The 22009-nt window shown below is 34.8% G+C and overlaps 1 protein-coding gene across 1 annotated transcript in view; it reads right to left on the bottom strand.

Annotated features, from left to right (window-relative positions):
• The window catches only part of LOC115890619 (microtubule-actin cross-linking factor 1), a gene marked incomplete in the record, with an annotated part of 244898 nt that overhangs the window by 23458 nt on the left and 199431 nt on the right, over positions 1 to 22009 (bottom strand). Inside the window, 12 exon segments of the mRNA XM_030910899.1 lie at positions 1973 to 2090; positions 3200 to 3429; positions 3486 to 3766; positions 7270 to 7347; positions 9309 to 9347; positions 9560 to 9625; positions 9981 to 12353; positions 13133 to 13144; positions 13248 to 13402; positions 13461 to 20003; positions 20064 to 20435; positions 20489 to 21058. Coding sequence (XP_030766759.1) covers positions 1973 to 2090; positions 3200 to 3429; positions 3486 to 3766; positions 7270 to 7347; positions 9309 to 9347; positions 9560 to 9625; positions 9981 to 12353; positions 13133 to 13144; positions 13248 to 13402; positions 13461 to 20003; positions 20064 to 20435; positions 20489 to 21058 — 10837 coding nt within the window.

Genomic DNA, 22009 nt, shown 5'->3' with positions numbered 1-22009 from the left:
CAAGGTATAGTGTGATATAGGTTCCTGAGTTTAGCCGTTTATGAACTAATTAATTAATAAAAGAATTATAATCTAATCTTATTAAAAAAGCAGTGATGCAGAAAAATATTTAATTATATTTTGCCCTGCAAATGTCATTTTTGACGTAAAATAGGAATTATTTAAAAAACGGCTAAATATATTTTAGGTATTTGGCATATACAAAAAAAATGGGTTTAAAATCTCATAATTCAAACATAGAAAAATATAGAAGGTTCTGTTAAAAATAAGCAATTTAGTTTCGGGTAAACCAGAAGTGTCAGATAGTAGAAAGAATATCTGGAAATAACCTTAACATGCAATACTCAAATTTGTATCTAAATTAGACCTTAAAAAAATTTAATGAACCAGTTTCGTGAAAAACTATGAATTTGATAGCGCAAAAGATTTTAATGCTTTATATAGTAAATGTATAAAATTATTCAGTGCAGTACTAAATATTGCATGTAACTAGAAACTAACTTTGATAATATTAAAGCACTCTCGTTGAAACACATGCATCTCAAGTAAGTTTTACCATAATAAACAAAATTGTAGTATATAAAAATGAAAACTATGATAAAACAGTTATTTATAAAAAAATGTACATCTTATAAAATAAAAAAAAAATCATATTCATGAAAAAATTAGTTTTAGTAGAGCAACCAAATCCATGCAAAAATAATCAAAATTAACCAAAAACCGTAAATTAGTTTATGTACAAGTTTTTTTGGTCTACATGCAATTTTATATTACCAATTTTTTTTTAAATTATTTCGAATTAAAACATTTGTGGGTTTATAGCAATGCTTCGAAAAATACACATTCCGCAACACACTACATTCCTACATATACTTCTTACGGAAAAATTGACCTAGGCAACAATATTGCAACATCAAAAAATATCCATAGAGAAACGAAAATGAAACGATAAAAACCATTAGCGGTCATAAAAAACATACGAAGAAAAATTACACACTACCACGTCCATCTCTCTCTATCTAACTTCATACATAACCTCAAGCAAATCACACACTACAGATGCATACTATAAAATGTATTTTTGGAAACATTGTGAATAATAAGCATGCTACATTTTAAAGACTTAAAAATCAGTTAAGTAATGTAGACCAAAATATAATATGTTTTATATCTTACCAAGTGGACACCATGGCTCGTGCTGTTCAGGTATGTCAGGGTTAGGAATGGGTAAAACCAATGTAACTGTTTTTATAAGCCATTGTGTAACATAAGGTACAACATCAAAAGCGTATGAAAAATGATATTGCAAATAATTATTAAATTTAACCAAAAAATAATTAGTGATGATCCAGGAAAGGTTAAAAGTGGGAAAAAATTAAATTTATTGATTAGTACGATGAACTGATAAGCAGAAAGAACTTTAAATAATCGTGCATATCTACGACATTAAAATATTTAAAGCTCTTTCATTCTATACATTAGGTATTATATTTTACAGTAAATTAATTAGCTATATGTCCATATAATTGCTACAGAAGATTAGAAAAGTATAAATGGCATATGTGTACCCTCAAGAGACGTAGTTTAGGTCGTACCACATTAATACATGAATTGGGTTACTTTAAGAATTATAGTTTCGTTTTCGTCCATGTTAGAATGACTTATAGTAAAGCTGGTTAACTTGAATCATTTTATTATTAATAATGAAATAATATATTATTATCGTTACAGATTGTTTAATATCCCCTGTTAATATATTTTTTACTGATTTCTAGATAAAGTGTCAATAAAATTTAGTTCTGAAATTCCATAAAATTTTATCAGTCACAAACTAATTTATTAAGCTTTAAGTAGATATTTTTGGAGCCTTTACTAGCATCATAAGTTTTATTAATTTTATGAAATTTAAGAACAAATAAAGGACTTCGAGCATATACAGATTTACTATTAGAAGATTTTAAAAATAACGTACCTCTGCATGGATCGTTCTTCAGTAAAAATTCATCTAAGGCTACCCATCCACCTCCGACACGTACCATTACGGTACTTCGGAGAATACGAACCAAGCGCAGTTTTTGACTGTCGCCAAACTAAAAGATTACAATATTACATTAATAAAATGTTAGGTTAGGTTAGGTTAGGTTATTATGATATATTTGAATTTCAATAAAATGAAAAACAGCCACTAAACTATCCCCGAAATGTTTTACGAATTATTTCTCGAAATATTTATGAAAAATCAAAAACAGTACATTTAGGAAACAGTTACAGATGGTAGATTAAATTGGCTATTCCTCTAAGGTTACACAAGAATATTTAGTTTTAATCATTGTCTAACATTATTAATTACAACATAGCAAAAAAATATATGTCCAAAACTTAAATTCGTAAAACTGCAAGGCAATACGCAGTGACTAAACTGTTCTGACGGTCCGCTTTTTATAGGTAATAATCCACGGTGTTAAACTATTTAAAAAATAGTCTAATTATTTCTTATTTTTGTATGGATTTATATCAAACAATGTTATTATATATAAAAGTATATATTATTGACATCGGGCCAATAAATAAGTTTCCCAATCAGCTCGATATATTGATGATGTTGCTAATTTACTAATCAAGCAATACTACAGTTATATTAATCAATAATTAAGGCCGCGTAAACAAATATAACTTATACAATTTTATATACTAATTATTCATTATAATTTCATTAAAATTAAATAATGGACATATATGAATTATATTCCTGCAGATTGAGTGAAAAGTGTTGTTCTTAATATCTACTCTACATATTATAAACGCGTGTTTAAATATTAATCTTGTGGAATATATGTTAACATAAAACGAGATCTAATTAACGAAATATCATCGTAACAAAAGCTATTTTAGAAACGTCTAGGTTTACTTATTTTACTGAGATTTATGAAAAAAAATCCTTTGCCTCGGGTACAGATACCGCGAGGTTTTGGAAAAAGCTCAAAACGAAACAAAATTGAACGAGGCAACAGGAAACACCAAAAAAAATCCCTCCACGTCCTCCTCACAAGTAATTTTCAGGCGCTTTTAAGAATCGAAAGTAGGTCGAGGCAATCCGACGTGGGTCAAGACCTGCTTCGAAGAGTTCTCCACATAATGTAGAGGCTGTTTAAGACGTTAAATATAGCACACAGTAATGGATGTGCAATAAAAAAATTACCCTGTATTTTCCTTCTCCAACTTGGAACACTCTGAACTTCTGCCGACAAGTACACAACATCACCAACCGCTTCACCTCGTCGTGTATCTTCTGAGCATCGTTATCGGGTGTCTTTTCTTCCCAATCCGGTCTTAATGCAGCAATGAACTTCTTCCAATCGATCAGACCTCTGTTGTTCTCATCGAACATGTCCGCTACGTGTTTCATTTCTAACCTCGAAGTGTCGAATTCTACAAAGTTACAGACGTTAAATTTAGATCAATATTGATAAGGAACAAATCCATACTGGTCTTAATAATGCCATCGATAAAGTCTTCCCTAGGAATCAATTCGTTGTTATCCTTGTCCATTTTCCTAAATAGATCTGTTAGACGCGACTTCTTGTAGTTCATGAACTTCAAGAAACGTTTCCTCCAGTCGTCCCAAGAGAAGTTGTCTGCCTTCTCTTTCTCCTTCAAATAAGCCAGATGATCGTATAGCTCTCTCTGTCTTTCCCAGGAAAGCACCCACACGTGACGCCACTTGTCGTAGAGGAATTTGACTCTTGGAGATCGGAATTCTGGTTCGCTAGAGATTTTAAAATTAAGTTTAAATATTTGGTTGATAGGATAAAAATGATCAGTGATGTGTTTTAGTAATTATGTGCCTGTAATAATGTAATGTGTGGTAGTTTTAGCAGTATATACCTAATATATTTTAATATAATATAGTACTGTATTACATGTAATATACTTTAATTAGAAAGATCGAGTAAAAGTAAAATCATGCTTAAAATAAGAATTAACCTAAACCTTAATGAAATAACTATGCAGAACCTCAAATTATACATAAGACGTGCATTTTTAATAAAAATGTCGATATACATCGATATGACATTTTCAAAATATATCATACAGAACATCTGACACATCATCAAATATTTCCCATATATGAATGTATCAAGTCATATGAACATATTTTGAAATAGTCGACAATATCCATGGCGTCCCAGGTTGAGCGTGTATTAGAAATTTCTAAAGAACTACAATATATAGATTGGATATTTTTAGCCGACCATACCAACAGGTATGGTAGGCTATAGGAAATACCACTCCTGCAACTCCCAGTGGACGATATGCCAAGAACGTACAACTTTGACAGACATGTCAATGTAGTATTGAGCAATAAGAAGGATTGGAAGAGCGAAACGCTTGCCCAGCAGTTAAAAGACCATACCATAACTTGGTATACTGATGCTTCCAAAACCAATACGGGAACAGGGATCGGAGTGTTTGGGCCGAGAGCTAATTACTCCGAACCAATGGGCACTTACCCTAGTATCCTACAGGCAGAAATCTACGCTATCGAGAGATGCGTACAACTTATCTTAGATAGGAACTATCGGAAACAAGAAATAGCCATCTTATCTGATAGTCAAGCAGCGTTAAAGGCGATCAACTCAGTATCAATCAATTCGAAATTGGTCAAAGAATGCATAGAGAAGCTGAATAAATTAGGCAAAGAAAACAAAGTCCTCCTACACTGGGTGCCTGCTCACCAAGGGATAGAAGGCAATGAAAAAGCAAATAATCTAGCTAGGAAAGCAGCGAACACTCCACTAACTGAACCAGAACCGTTCTGCTTTCCAAGTGGTAACCAACTCAAGGCGGAACTCAAGAACTTGGAAGATTCCATCCGCAACCTGGAATGGAAATTTTCCAATGGTCTAAGACACTCGAAGAAGTTTCTGAGGGCTTATGATGAAGAAAAATCACAGATCTTCCTGGGTCTGAGTAAGAACAATCTTCGGATTGTCACGGGGTTTTTAACAGGACACTGTCTCCTCAACGAACACCTCAGTAGATTGAAACTAAGAAGAAACGGCGAATGCAGATTCTGTGGGGAAGATGGGGAAACACCAGTACACCTCATCACTGAGTGCGCCGAGATGACAACCATTCGTGCCATGAATTTTGGTACGACTGATATTGGAGATGGAGAACTACCCTCTATAAAACCGTCCCAGATACTGGCTTTTGTCAAAGCCCTGGGACTGTATGATGAGTTATGATTCAAGAAAGGGGAACACAATGGATCTGTAAGGTCGAAGTGATTAACCCCCCTCCCACTCATTCTAAAAAAAATTCTAATGGTAGGCTATTAAGATCGGCAAAAAAAAATTTTTTTAATTTCACTCAAAATGAGTTATTTGGGTCATAAATGACCTAAATACAAAATTTTTTGATAGTGTCTGTCTGTCTGTCCGTCTGTAACACGATAACTCAAAAACCGCTAAACCGATTTTAACCAAATTTGGCACAAGAATACTGTGGCACCCGATAATCTGGCTATTAGTTTTTAGTGGGGGTGGGGGGTTGGTATGGGGGTATTGGAGGGGGTTAAAAATTTAAAAAAATCGTAACTTCAAAATTACAGTAGCTAGCGAAACGCGGTTTTCAATTTAAGATTAGAAATAATATTTGCAACAAAATGTGTAATAACATCAAAATCAGTCAAAGTCGCAGTTTTTGAGATATTCCGTGTTTCCGTAGTCTGTTTTTGAGAAAATCCGTGTGGAGAACTCCAAACTCCCATCGGACGCGACCCCAGGTGGCGGATAGGGGAAATAACCGCGGACCAAAATTGAAAAATGCCTATAGAAAGAACTGCCTACCAACTTTTTATTCACATATATTAGTATGGGCGGCTATACGTGCCTGCCAGCGCCGATTTTTTGCAAAACAACGAGATCTATTGATTAAAAATATTTTCAATATGGAGGCACTTCCGAAAATAGCGGAAGTTGAGAGCAACTTTCTTATTTTAAATGGGTAGCCCTATTTTTCATTACATACTTAAATTCTAAAAAGAAATTATAGATTTTGATATTGAAAACTCTATACTTAACATTAACAGAGAAAAAAATATATATAAAAATTTTGGACAAAAAGAACTGCCTGTCATAAATCTGTGTATAACCTAAACGTCAAATTTAGTGATTACTACAGTGACTGTGACATAATGAGAAGACATGTGGCTAGCTATGTCAAAAATTAAATTGTTTGAATGTCATATAATATTGGCCGTGGCTGTCAAGGAATTGAGCAATTAAAAAATTACCATAAATATTTTTTTTCAAATGAAACCCCCCTTTTTTTATTTCACTAGTAAAAATGTTGTTCAATTCGTTACTTTTTATTATACATGTCTATATACCTAAAATTAATCGTTTTTAAGTTATTTTTAAGATTTAGTTTTAAAGCGTATATTTTTCTTAACAATTTTTTTCTTGATAATCACTAAATTTGACGTTTAGGGTACACACATTTTTTTGACAGGCACTTTTTTTCGTCCAAAATTTTTAAATATTTTTTTTTTCAAAAACGGTTAATGTTATCTATAGAATGTTTAATCAAAATTCATAAAATTTTACAGAGAATTTAAGTATGTAATAAAAAATAGGGGTACTCATTTAAAATAAGTAAGTTGAGGTTAAGTTCCGCTATTTCCGGAAGTGCCGCCATATTGAAATTATTTTTAATAGATAGATCTCATTGTGAAACTATGGTCTGCAAAAAATCTCCGATCTAGATATTGTAGTTATCCAGAAACTTCTAATGCACGCTCAGCCTGTGACACCCTGTATATATTAATCTTTTTATAAAAAGTATGTATATATACATCAATATTTTCTAACACCAATAGTTTCGATATTTTCTAACACCAATATTTAACAACTATTTATATAATTTACATTTTTTGGTACGGCATAAAAAATAAGTTGGTTATAATACTTGATATTTGTTTATGAAATGAACAGCACCATTTGTAAAAATATTTAATAATCAAAATTAAATAAAAATGATTTGTCTCTAAATAAATGAAAATTAACTATAACCGATATCACCAAATTACTCGCTCTATAGGTACATATGTACCAAGCAATGATAATAAATATCGAAACTCTATATTTAAATATTTTTATTCTAAACTATATCAACCTATTACCCATTTCACGAAACGTCTTTAGTTGGCTGGAATGTCTTGTGTAGTTAGTTAAAATGAAAACATATTGAAAAATGATAATGTACCTTCCAGATGGAGGGAACCTTGGCCCAATGTGAGGGTATCCATATTCTGGACTGAGCTCTCTGCCTGGACTGGTGCGGCTGTTGAATAAAGCAACATGCAACACTCAACACAGTTCTGTACTAAATGCTCTACTAAACTAATTGAATTCAAGTATTACGTCCTTAAATTAGATTTGGTAATACTTGATTTCAAATACACCTTAAAAATGGATAACGAGAACCAAAAGTATGGAAAAATATATGATATTTTATGATAAAGAAATCGTAAATCCCAAATGGTTAGTTTTGTTAGTATTTTTGCATAAATATTATGTAAATAATATGTTATAAAAATAGGTTTTATTTGATTATAGTCATTGGTCATTGAAAATATGTACAGTTGCAACAGTAACAATTTTTTTTTAATATTTAATTGATATAATATTATATACATTAATAATTATAATCTGACCTGTTGCCAATTTAACTAATATTTATACAATATGTAAAAACAAGAAAAAATATGCAATTACAAAATTTGAAATAATTTATTGAAAAGCCTGTATACCGGGTGCGTCTCAAAAGTGGCTCACCCCTATAACTTTTTTATTTTTTCAGATAAAAAAAACGAGATTTGGTATGTTAGTATATGATATAAATTAGAATTGACTGACGTGTTCAATTCTTTTCGGTCACTTCCTGTTTCACCGGATATAACTACAACTTTTCATTTTTAAATAGCATCCAGGTGTTTTTTACTTTCTTTGATAGAAAATGACATTCTGAATAGACTGACATCTCATGTCTACTTTTGACATATTCGCTTAAAAAAATATCGTATTTTAAATTTCAATTTAGAGTACCATGGCTGTGTTAAAAATACTAATTTTTAATGGAGGAATGTTTTTAGTGTTTTGTCCTGGCCGGTTAAAAGATGCCCAACTCATATTTTTAATCATATCTCACTGTTTTCAAATGGAACTAGAGTGGCTGATTAACATATTGGTAAAAAGAATTTTTTTATGAATAATTTGGTACCACACACTTGGTATTTCGAGTCAAATTGTCGTTATGCACCGCATGTTTCAAATAAACCATATGTGAAAATGTCAAAAGTTGACATATCATATGTCATTCTATTCAGATTAGGGTTTATAATTTTCGGAATCGGGATCCTGTTTTGTAATCCCGGGATTAGAACCTATAATGCTGAGATTCCGAACCTACAATCTGAGATTGACTATCAGACTGAGAAATTTAATCTAAAGAAATACTCAAAAAAATGCAGCTACATAATAACACAAAAAAAATGAGAAAAGAATTTTATTAAAATAGACAAAACAAAGTAACATTCATATTTAATAAATAGAAAAAACAATAAAATAAAAAATAGCAAACACGGAAATATCACTTATAGATATTGACGTTCTGCATAGTCTAAATAAAATGTGATCTTTGAGAGACTAAAGTGTATAAAGTCGTATCATTTTAAATTGGGCATTTCAATTTTTCGAGAATTTCAGGAGCCGGGATTTAATATCGGGATTTCGGAATCCCCAGTTGAGGGTGCCATTTAAAAATCAAAAGTTGTACTAATTTCCGGTGAAACAGAAAGTGACCGAAAACAATTGAATATGTCAATCAGTTCTAATTTATGTCATATACTAACAAACTAAATCTCGTTTTTTTATCTGAAAAAATAAGAAAGTTATAGAGGTGAGCCACTTTTGAGACGCACCCGGTATAGTGATAACGAAATCGTTATACAAAATACCATTTTTTCAAAGAAATTTGAAACTTCAGTTGATTCAAAATATAGTTTATCAAAACTCATATTAAATAATCATTAAAGGAGGAGGTACCTGAACACTATATATTTGATTCTTTAAAGTTCTTTGGACTTCTAAACTCTACGCAAGACTCGTTCGATTTAAAAAAAATGATGAAAAAAAATTGTCTTGAAAAAAGTTTTGATTAAATATATTTTGAAACCAATACGAGTAAAATAATTAATTATGTTACAAAATCCTCCACCAATGAAAAAAATAAAGTATGCTAACCTTCCACGTTGGGACAACAAATCTCGAGACCCTTTGAAGCTAAAATAACAAAAAAAAAACAATCAACACAATATAAAAGCCAAAAATATCACAATAAAGCAAAGAAGCAAAAAATAAATTAAGCAATTAAGTAGCAACTAAACTAGCAATAGAAGTATCACAAAACACTTATTATCCTATTTTAATGAATTTGCAAGTACTTCAGATGTAATGAGAGTTTTGTAGAGGATGTATATGCACATTAAACATACCTTTGTTTGCGACCAAGATTGCCATAATCAGTTGAATGTTCGTGAAGATCGTGCTGTGAGCCACGGCTGAAGGAAGAAGCAACAAAGAATGATAAAACACATAAACTCGTGCATACAAGAAAACAAAAATTAAACACAGTAAGCATATTATCACAAAAGAAAATAAAACAGGATATTCCAGAAGGTAACAGTCTGCAATTATATTTAAGCATATGAAGGTCGATAAGGAGCAAAAAAGTAGTGAAGTTTTTTGCTCTTAATATCTCTCAGTCGAATTTATATAATCATTAAAAATATCAAAATACCATCTGAAACTCCTGACATTGCACAACTACCTACTACATTACAATATGAAAAAAGTAATCGTTACTGTATTATCAATAAATGTAAAAACAAACAATTATGATTATAGTATACATACACAGGTCCTTTGCCCTTTCCGAATTTCTTAACGTCTCTTGGTCCCTGGGCTGGTTTCACTTGTCTAGCCTTGCAAACTCTGTCCACTTCTCCCTGTCGCTTTTGAGTATTTTCCATGAATTCCTTGTGATCAGCAATGAGCTGTTCAGTGGCAGGAATGTCCATTGGCAGTTCTTCCCTTTTAAGAGCTATGAGATTATTTTCCAGTCCCAATAACCATTGGATGAGTTCTTCTAACGACTCGTCCAGATCACGTAAAGATTGCATGTGTGTGGATAATTTCTGGTGGCGTTGAAGAGCCCATTGGGACACTTCTTCCCACCTGGACTGTATTACCTTAATCCAGTTTTTGATCACGTTGATGGCATCGGGGTGGGCTTTGGCGAGAATCCTATGAGCCAAGTCGATTGTCTGATCTTTCTCGAGCTCCTTCTCATTGAGTTGTACACGGAATTCATCAAGTGCTTTGAGTTGTTCGTAAGCGGCAGCCTCGTCTTCTGGAGTGTTTCCAACAAACCGAAGCTTCATTTCGGCGTCGGAAAGCCAGTCGAGAATCATATTGACCGACCTGTGAAGTTTTTCGGCTTCTTTGAGAGCCTCATGGAGACGATCGGTTTTAAGATGCGTCAAACCAGTTACAGACTCCCAGAGTTGGGTAAGTTCGGTAAGTTGTTTCCTTATATTAGCCGCATCGTGTTTACTTGCTGTTCGTTCTAATTCTTGTCCGCTTCGCATAACCGATTCCATTTGGTCATTTCGTTTTTCCAATTCTTTTTCGAATTGTCTGTGCAAGTCCACCAAATGATTAACAGTGTCCAAATCACCGTGAACTGGGCTATCCTGAGACAATTCCTTCTCTACCCTTTTTAGCCAATCCAAAAGAGCTGCAATAGCATCTTTGTACTGACCAGAGTATAGTAGAGCTTCTTCCAATTTTCTTTGTCTCTCAACACTCTTATTGCAAACGGCAGTCCATTTATTTTTCAAATCCGCAAGCATTTGTTTAAGAGTAGGCTCATCGGTTTTCGGGGCCTTATCTTTAAGTTGTTTGCCATTTTTCATTACGGAATCATATGTCGCCTGTTTACCTGATAAAGCTCGTTGGAATTCTTGGTGTTTGGTAAGACGAGCTTTGATTTTCTCCGGATCATTTCCGGCGGTATCAGCCATATAATCGTCCAAGTTTTGTTCAGTTTCTTCCAACCAATTCATCAAACCAGACCACGAGTCGTGGAACTCTCTAGCCTCTTTGTAACCTAAATCTAGAGCTCTTGTACGTTCCGCCGATTTAGATGCTACTCGTTCCCATCTGTGCTGGACACTAATGAGAAGATTCTTAATCAAAATAACATCTTGTTTCTGGCTGAAATATTTTAAATGTGTTCCTTTCTTATCAAGGGCAAGCATAATTTCTCGATGAGCACTGACATCCTTCTGAAATACTTTATGCTCTTCTATCTGTTGTTGGACAGTTTCCAGTACTCTTGAAACCGGTTTAAGGCTAGTTAGGATTTTCTCGGCATTTGTTAACCAGTCAACAAATGCTTGCAATGATTCATGGAATTCTGTCGCTTCCTTAAGAGCGATTTCAAGTTTGATCTTCTTGTCATTTGCTCTAGCTGTGACAGAGTCCCATCTCTGCTTCAATGTTTTCAAGTTGTGCTGTAAATTAGATGCAGAATTCGGTGGTGCCTTTCTTAGGTATTCTTGGCCTTGAGCTAATACCGTTTCAACTTTTGGTCTATTTTCTTCAAGTTCATTGTAAATTTCCATAAAACGTTCAAGTTGTTCTGAAGCCGTCTCTGGAAGTCCACCGACTGGTTTCGAAGCAGCGATAATACCGTCAACATCGCCCAGCCAAGAGAGCAGGTCTTGAATTTCTGCATTAAATCTATGAGCGTCGGTCAAAGCATCCTCGAGCTCCCGTTGGCGATCGGCAGCCTTTTGCATTAACGCCCGCCATTGAGTATTTAGAGTATTCAGTTTATCCTGGGTAGCGGAGGCTTCGTGACGATCTTCGCCACTTTCAATGATTTGTCGACCGGCATCGTTAAGCGTATCTACACTAGTCTGGTGAGCTTGAATATCATTAATCAACACTTTGAGTTTTGCTAATTCAATTTCTAGAACTTGAGCGTCACCAGCAACAGGTTTAAGCTCATCCAAAGTTTTATCAGTCTTTGAAATCCAAACTAATAGTTCATTAAGAGCATGCTGGAATTGTCCCAGACGTAACAAAGCGTTCTCTAGCTGTCTTTGTCTTTCCACAATGCCGCGCAACAAATCATCCCAGCGCTTATTAACAGCAGATAGAGGTTCTTTAATTGCTGCTGCTTGATCGGCTGATGTGCGTTCAGTGAGTTCTTGAGCTTGCCTGTTAAAAAAATCAAATATTAATAATTTAATAAAACAAACGTAACTATTGCAGCAAGCAGAAATGATAATAAATATTATCTTACAGTTAATTGTACCAGATAGATATTTAAGTAGAATCCTATAACGAATTAATTACTAAATAACTTATTATCTAACTTTATCTTAAATTTTCTTTGCTTATTTTTAAAACTAGAGATTTTTTAGTAAAATATTTAAATAAATATAAAAACATTAAAAGTTTTTTTAGTTTATCATCTCAAAATTAGGATGGATTGGATATTATTATTAATTACAGGTGTTGTATACTTTGAGTTAATTTGTTTTTATAATAATTGAAGCTGATTGTAAAGAAAAATGTAGTTTTAAGTTATTTATAATTAATTCGAAAGATTCTTAAGCTTATCAAGCAAAATTTGGCTACACAAAGCTTGAAGAGCATAATTTTAGACACTGACAGAATACTTATTTCATTATTTTAAAGTCATGCTAAACATATTAAAACAAAGGTAATAAGAAATAATAGATTTATAAATATTTTATAGTTTTAGATTTAGATTAGAAATACCATATAAGTAAACCGAAAAAATATTATTGAATTACAATTATATCAAAACAAATATGCATGCTATAATCAAACGGAATCATTTTTTTTTTATATAACTTTTCTATTAAATTTTAAAATATTTGCTTATATCGCAAAAAAAGAAGCCTTTACACCAATAAATGCATTAACACAGAAACACAGCTTGCAATACGGAAAAACCAAAAGTTTCTTGCCTTATAAGACTCCTGTAGTCCATCGGAAATATAAGAAAAATAGAGTTAGTATTAAATAATACAATGTTCTATAAAGACTGTACATATTTCAAGTTGTAATATAAATTGTACTAACCTATTGAGCGCCTCAACTTTTACCATATGCGGATCAACTTCAGCTTTGAAACCCTTTAGTTGGTCAATCTGTCTCTTAACTGCATCAATATCGGTTCCAAGTGGACCCATTTTTTCGAATTTCCTCTCAGCTTTATCCAAAAAGGCCAGTAAGTCCTAGAACATCATCATCATCAGCATTTAAATCTACTAACAATAATTATAAAAAACCTACTTGTAATGTTTCATGGAACTCCATGGCCTTCTCCATAGCATCAATTAGATTCTCCTCGCGTTTAGCATACAGAGCTGTGATGTTATCCCAAGCATTATCTAGATCTTCAATGTGCTTCTTGACTTCTGGCTTGTCGGGTTCACCGCATAGTTTCATTAATTTCTGACCAGATGATCTTACTTGATCGACCTCGGGCTTAGTTTGATCAATTTCCTGTCGAATTTCTTGCAGCGCTACTTGCTGTTCTTGAATAGCCTTAGGTTCAACTGCAGGAGGCTCTTGACTCACTAATGAATCTTCTAAGTCTTTAAGAGTGGCCATAATGGCGTGTAACTCTTTCCAGAATTTCTGAGCTGCATCTAAAGCATTTTCCAAAGAATTACCACGATCTTTGGTGGCCTTTTGAACGTCATCCCAAAGCGTCTTTAGTTTGTCCAGTTTGCGTTTAATATCTTTCACGGCTGGATCTGCTCTATTTCCTGCTTTGTTAATAACATCGTCAGCTGCACGTTTTACTGCTGCATAAGCTTCTTTTCTTTTGTCTAAATCGCTAACAATTGCATCGTTGTCTTCTATTTGATCGCGGATTTTCGGTACATGGGCAGAAATTGGTTCTTGGTTATTAACCTGATCAGCAGTGTTAGTCAGGGCACGTAACATTCCTTCCAATTTATCAGAAAATTGAGAGCTTTCTTGCATAGCTTGTTCTAATGCCTGTTGACGTTCTCTAAGTTCAAGTTTCAACGCTGCATATCTAGAATTGTCGTTATCTAAAAGTTCTTGTACCTTGATTCCATCGTCCTCATTGCACAGTTTAATCAGAGCTTCACCTGTCTTGTTAAGTTTGTCAATAAGAGGTTTGTGTTCATTAATAGATTGCAAAAACATTTCATTTCGATCTTGTTGTTGAGCTATAGCATCAGGGCGAAGAGCGGGCATAGAAAGCATAGAAACTTGTTCTTCCATGTCACTCAGCCAATTCGCTAGAACGACATGGGTATCGTGGAAGTGTTCTGCTAATGGGAGAGCTTGTTCTAAAATACCCAACCTATCAGAACTTAAAGCTGACACAGTGTCCATAGCTTCACGAAGATCCTCCATTTTTTCTCTGATAAGGGAAGTGTCCTCACTTGGTGGACTTTCTCTCAGAACTTTCTTAGCAGTTGAAAGAACATCACGAACTCTTCCTTTCTGACTCGAAATGTCATCGTTCAAAGCTTTATGCTCTTTTAATTGTACTCTTATTAAATCTGGTTCGGCGGATGGTTTTTCGGCATCTCTAATTTGATTTTCAACTTCTCTGAACCATTCCAAAAGTTCATCGATATCTCCAGTAACTTCCAAAGCTCGCTGTTTGCCTAGATGAATTCTTTCCGCTCGTCTTTGTATTTGTTCGGCGATTGCATCAAAACGTCTGTTATCCCTAGTTACTAAACCTTCGATGGTGGCAGCGCCTTCTCCAGGGCTAGCTTGACATAACTGGGGTCCCAAAATATTTATGGTCTCCAATACAGGTCTAAGTTCTTGTAAATCGAGTTCTAAACGTGCAATATCTCCTTCGTTTGGTTCAGCGGATTGTAAAATTGACTCAGCTCCTTGCATCCATTCAACAAGGCGGTTATGGTTGTTATGGAATTTCTGCACCACAGGTAACAAGTTCTCCGCATGTTTAAGTAAATCAGAACCTCGAGAAGTGAGATCATTGTAACGACGTTGAAGAGAATCAAGTTTATCTTTCAGTTGTAAAGCTTCATCAGATGATATATGACGCATGAGTTCAACTCCAGAATCTACAGTGCCGTCAACATCGGCTTGGCGTCCCGCAATATCTTCAGTTAGGGCCGTCAGGTCATCCATTTGTTCAAGCAATCTATCAGTGTGAACAGCAAGGACTTTATACCTTGCTAATCTTTGTTCCATGGCATCCATCCATGCAGCTAGGTCCTGGTAAGTTAAAACTAAATGTCTCAAACCTTGTCTAGAAGCTGATAACAGCTGTCCGATATTTTCACTGGCTTCAACAAGATTGCCATATCTGTCAGTAACTTCTTGCAATTTATCAGCCAAAGTGGCAGCTTCATCTTCACCCACGAGAGACATTAAGTTAGATGCAATATCAGTAAGTTCTCTAAAATCAGGTTTCTTATTTAAAATATCATTATGCAACGCATCGTGTTCGCGAATTCTTTGTTGAATCTTTTCTTCATCGGTAGGAATGAGTTCCATGTCTCTAACCTTCTTTTCACTACGTTCTAACCATTCTTGCAATGGAACTAGTTTATCTTGGAATTCTTTAGCTACCTTCATAGCTTGTTCCAAAGCAAGAGTCCGCTGTTGTGCGTTATCAGTTAAAGCATCAAACCGTCCAATGAGGTCTTTGAGTTGTTTTTCTATCGCTTTTCTTTCAACGGGATCAGCTTCTTTAGCAATTTCATTGCCCATATTGAATAAGGAAGACATGGAGTTTTGTCGGTCGAGTAACATTTTCTTAAGGAATTTCTGCTCTTGTAATTGGGCTTTAACAACCTTGTAATCGGCAGATGGTGGTTTTTGATTAGCAACAAGGTCTTCTGTATCTGCCAGCCATTTCGCAAGACCATCTAAGGCTTCTTGGAATTTGCCTGATTGTAATAGGGCAATATCAAGTCTACGCTCACGATCGTTAATTTTTTCTTTCAAGGTATTCCATTGATCATTCATTTTTTCTAAATCTCTCTCCAGTGCTTGAGTGTTGACTCCAGGAGCGGCTGATTGGATTAACCCTTGGCCGAATCTGTTACAACTTTCTACATTTCTGCTAAGAGGTTCGATCGTGCCTGCTCTAAACTTCTTGAAATCTTTCTGTTGGGCTCTAATACCATCAACATCGGATCCTATAGGTTTTAGTTTACGTATCTGATCGGATGCATTGCCTAATCCATCCAAAACTTCCGCATGGTTAATATAGAAATCTTCAAGTTTTTTGAGGGTAGATTCAAGTTCTTTTTCTCTATTATGCGCTCTGTCGTCAAGTTTTCCAAGTTGTTTCTTTAACGTATCTACTTGTTGGCGAGTTTGAGCGGTATCAGGTGCGAAACCACTGTCAACCAATCTTTCACCTGCTTGGATAGCGTCATCTACATCATTTGAAGCTTTATTAATTTTGTTAAGAAATTTGTTAACATCATCGATTTGTCCACGAACGGTTTTTACATCTCTTGCAGGTGGTTTCATGTTGTCTAATTCAGCTTCAAGTCCAGAGAGGTCATGAGATAAGCCTTTAACTTTATCATTGAATTGTGTCACTGCAGTAGCGGCAGATTGTAATTCTGAGCAACGATCGTCTAGTTTTCCTTGCAAATCGTTAATACGATCCCCAATGTTTTCCACTTCATATTTTAGATGATTAGCATCGATTCCAACGTCAGCGGCTTCTTGACACAAATCTCCAGCTTGATTACGAAGACTTTGCAAGGGTTTTTTGAGTTTACTTGTCTCTTCTCTTAAAGATTTAATTCTATCTAAAAGTTTTGGATCTCTTGAGGCACCACCTAGAGCATCATGAGCAGCAAGGTTATCTTCACATCGTTCAAGACCGTGTTTGAGATCTCTGAGATTTTCATTGAAATCTGAAAGCTTTCTGGCTTGATCTTCGAGAGCTTGTGTGCGTAGTATAAGATCATTGTTAAGTTTTTCCCAGCGTTCTTTAAGTTCTTGTAATTCGTTTTTCACAACTTCCTTGTCAATATCACAAGATGACACAAAAGTATCACCAAGTGATCTAGTGTTTTCATATTCCCCAGATTTTTTCCATATTTCATTTCTAAAGCTTTGAATTTCCTTAAGTTGTTTCTCAATGTGTTTCTTTTCAAAAGATTGAAGTCTAAATGAATCAATTTTATCTTCAGCTTGTCTTAACCAAGGAAGGAATGATTCTAAGGCAGTATAATATTTACGACAATGTTCCTTGCACGTTTGTAAGCGAGTTTGTCTATCAACAGCCTCTTTGCGTAATTTATCCCAAGATTGTTGAATCTTATCAAGTTCTCTCTGCAAATTTCTAGTGTCTCCTTTAGTTGGACGAGAAACCATTTCCCGACCTTTGTTCAAAAGCATAATCACTTCGTGTTCTCTAGCTAAAATATCCCGATAAATGGGTTCATGGTGAGCAAGTTGTTGTTCCAGAACATCTCTGATAGCGGATATTAAAAGGCGTTCACTGAAAGATCCTAATTCGTCCGATAACCAACCAAGAGTTTTTGAACAAGAAGCTTCAAACTGACGCCCATCACGAAGACAGCCTTCAATTTCAGCCTTCTTAAGATCAAGTTTCTTTTGCAGTGCCCTATATTGACGATCAACAGATGCAAGTTTAGCTTGAATATCAGCTCTGGATGCGGGATCACTAAGGACATCACATAGATGAGCACCGTTAGCTTCAAGATCAGCTAACAAAGGCCGCTGACCCTCAAGTTGTCTTTCCAAATTCTCCACTTTTCTTAATTGCTCTTCTGGTTCTTTTTCGTAAGAAACTTCATCCAGATTATCTGAAATACCTTGCAAGGCATCCCTAAGTCTGGTTAACTGTGCATCAAACTCTCTGCTAGTATCTGCTGCAGCTCCCAAGGAATCTGCGCGTTCTTCTAGTTTACTTAATATATCGGCCCACTTTTGTTGAATGTTTGTTAATTTGTTGTTAATTTTCTGATGATCAGGAGATCTTGGTTCCAAGTATGATAAAACATCATCTCCAACGTCAATAAGATGTTGCAATTGGGGTTGTTGGGATCGGAACTCTTCACGTAGCACCTGTACTTGTTGTACTTGAGATTGAACCATACGCGAATCGCTGGATATAGGGCCAAGTACTGTTAACATGCGTTCTTTAGCACCTAACCATGAAGCAAGAGAGTCATGTGTATCGTGGAATTCCTTCATATCTTCCATAAATTTAATACGGTTCTTTAGATGATCGCTAAGACTCTTCCAATGAGACATAACATCTTCAAGCTCGTCGTGAAGATTATCAGCACCTATAGCACCAGCCTTACGTTTCAACAAATCTTTTATTTGACTATTAGTAGTGTCTAGAAGAGACTGTTTTTCATACATTTCCTCTAATACCAGTTTGATTTGTTTGTTAAGTTTGTCTGCCTCATCTCTAGTATTCGGAACAGCATCCTTGGGTAATTGTCTTTGAATTTTATCTAAAAAGGCACTAAGTGTTTTCAAATTATCTTGTTGTTTTCTTAACTCTTCGCGTATAGAATCGATTTCAGCTTGGCGATCATTAATTTTGACACCAAGAAGAGAGTATTTGTTGTTAATCTCAGAGAGTTGCTGTTGAACAGGAGACAACTCTTCCAAGTGGAAACCATCTTGACTGGATCTGCGAGAAGAAAATCCGCTTGATCCGCCTGGTGATAATGGACTAAGGCCTTTAGTTGGTGAGGGTGAGCGACCATCTTGAGATGGGCGACGTCCAGAGATTCTTTTAGTGGGACTGTAACCTTTACGCCTAGTTGGTGAATCTGGTCGATCGCCCTTTATTAAACTGTCATACGCAATGCCAATGTCATTAATTCTGTCAATAGTTGATGAGTAGCTCTTATATTCTGACGCAATTGGTTTCAGTTCTTCGTTCTGTTTCTTCAAAGTATCAAGATGGACGGCCACTATATCTAAGCGGGCTAATTTTGTTTCCATTCTGGATAACCAACTTAGTACTTCGTCTTTCAAGGATTCATAAGCGTTGTGTTGTTCTGCACGTAATTTCGACAATTTTGATTTTTCTTCCATAAGGTTCTCAAGATCTCGCCATTGCGTCTCCATGTTCTTTACACGATCTCTAACGTTAGCAGTGTCAGTAACATCCCTCTTATTAAGTAAATCTTTTCCAATGCCAACAACTTCCTCAAACAAAGCACGGTTATCTTCACGATTTCTGGCTATTTCTTTCATTTGCAAAGCGTATTGCTCATCGGGAAGTTTAGCTAAGTCGCGCGAATCAATAATTTCCATTATTTCGTGGTACCATTTGTCGAACTTAGCAGCTTGGTTATTAAAAGCCACTAAATCCCTGTTGACTTCTCCAAGGAAAATGCCCCTACTTTGAACGCGATCGAAAAGCTTTTCAAATCGAGTTTTAACGTCATTCAGTTTTCCTTCGATTTTCTTCGCTACGCGTGCATTACTGGTCGAAACAATTAATTCGTTAGCTGATAAATAAACGGAATCAATTGATGAAATATGTGTGTCAATATCAGACTGGAATACACGATGTTCTCTAAGTTGTTCGTCCAATCTTTCTTGAATTAAAGATGCGGGTCGTTGGATGTTTTTGAATTGGTTTTCAGCTTGATTTAGCCAATCGATGATGCCGTCAAGAGCGTCTTGAACACCTTGCGATTGAATAAGAGCAGTATCGAGCTCTTGACAACGGCTAGCAATAGCGCTGCTAAGTTGATTGTATTTGTGTTCAAGTTCTTGAACAGGAAATTCCAGGCGATTGATTTCGGACGGTGAAATTTGTCCTTCAAGAGATTTTACTAACGCAGCCGTGGCCTAGAAATAATATTTTATACAGTATAGCATTACTATCTAAAATGTCGTTTAAAAACTTACCAATTTGGCACCGTCAATTAATTTTCCATTGGTAACAAACTCGTTATTAAGAGCTTTAGCTCTTTGTAACTGGTCTTCGACAGTTTTCGGGTCTCCTCCGATAGCCTCATTAAGCAGCTTGTTAGCACGAGGTTCAGCTTCTCGAAGCCATTGCCTCGCGCGATCTACTGCGTCAGAGTATTCCCTCTGACGTCCACCTACACCAGAGAAGCGATCAGATAAATTATTAGCCCTGTTTAGCAAGTCTCTGTATTGTTGAGTAACTAGTGAAATTTCGCTACGAACTGGAGACTCCTGGGTAGATAAAGGTTCGATATGAGGAAGACGAGATGGCAATGATGTTCTAAAGTCGTTCAAAATGTTTAGATATTCCTGGAACATAAAAAATATAGTAAAATAATTTAAAAACAAAATAACTGTATTACTTTTCCTTCATCAACAAATTTCTGAGCCGACATAGTGATGAACCTAAGGTCAGCTTGATGGGCGATAACATCACTAACAAATTCTTTTGTGCTGTCAGCACTGGAGTCCAGCCTTTGTAGATCGGTCAAAGCGCGTTCTTTATCTTCAAGGATTCTTCTCGCTTTTCCAAGCCACGACGAGAAAACGTTCAGCTCTCCTTTAAGCTTGCCTAATTCATCTCTGGAAGCCAAAAGGCGTCTTAGTAATTTATCTGTCTTATCGACAGCCTTATCGTAACGGGTCTTCAAATTTCGTCCACTTTTTTCAAGAGCGGACACTTCACTTTTGGATAGAATATCTCCAGCTGTCAAAACTAACTGTTTAACTTGATCTCCACAGTGAGATACTTGGCCTGAATGTTGATCCAAATCATCTTTAATTTGCTTCATTGTATTAATTTGGTTTCTTAGTTCTTCTTCAACCTCGTGAATAACATCTTGAGAAGCAATCTTATCCTCAACTTCTCCGATCCAGTGTAAAAGTTTGGAAAGAGTTTCATCGCAAAGCTTGTACTTTTCTTCAACGGCTTGCTGTAATTGTATAATTATAATTAGTATATCTATTTGGTTTTAGTACTTATTAGCTATTTAGAAAATTAAAAAATATTAGCATAGCTAAGTATGACTGAATAGCTAACACGTGCTTATACCTATAACAATACTAAACTTATATAATAAATACAGGAATATTTAGCCTACAGCTAAACATACCCCTTAACCTATCTCATGCATTCTGAAGCAAGCACACATATATGAGATTTTAATGTTAGTTGACAAAATAAAATATATATATATATTATTTTTGTTTTACCTATAAACATGATATAAAAACCTGTAAATAAAATGTATATAAACAACTGAAATATAATCATTAAATGTCCTTCAAAAATTATCTAAAATTAAATATAAATTTGTTTAAATTAATTGTTAAAGTAAGTAGTGGAAGTGATTATATCTAACTACTTATTGTTTAAAGGTTATTTTTTGTTACATTATATCCATTACAAATTATTATTAGAGTACAAGACTTCTATTAGATATATAATTTGTTACTTACTGTTAAATAATTATTTTTTATATTACTAAATGAATAATTAGAATTTTGTAACAGTAAAAATTTACTGATTTCTCAAATAGCCATGATGATGGAACTGTCAATGCAGTGATCAGACTTTAAAATAGCTCGATAATCTTTACCAGTAATATTAAGTGCCAGTACTATTTTAAAATCTGAGACACAAATGAAGCGTGTAGACGTATTAAGCCAATCCAGGTTACATGATGTGCAAAATTGCATTGCGGCGGTCTAAATGCCTTTTCGAATGCAGAATGTTGATAACGACAGGCGGCGACGCCACGACATAAAAATGATAAACTCTCGGGAGGGCCAGAAGCTGGAAAAAATCATATTAGGTGTAAATGTGTTGAAAAGCAATATTAAATTTAGATACCGAAAAAAAGGGAGGTTAATCGTTGGAAAGG

Source organism: Sitophilus oryzae, unplaced genomic scaffold, assembly GCF_002938485.1.
Source record: "Sitophilus oryzae breed Bouriz unplaced genomic scaffold, Soryzae_2.0 scaffold_89_pilon_pilon, whole genome shotgun sequence".
Lineage (NCBI taxonomy): Eukaryota > Metazoa > Arthropoda > Insecta > Coleoptera > Curculionidae > Sitophilus > Sitophilus oryzae.
Note: the sequence above shows the minus strand (reverse complement) of the source record. Positions and strands in the feature narration are given on the sequence as shown.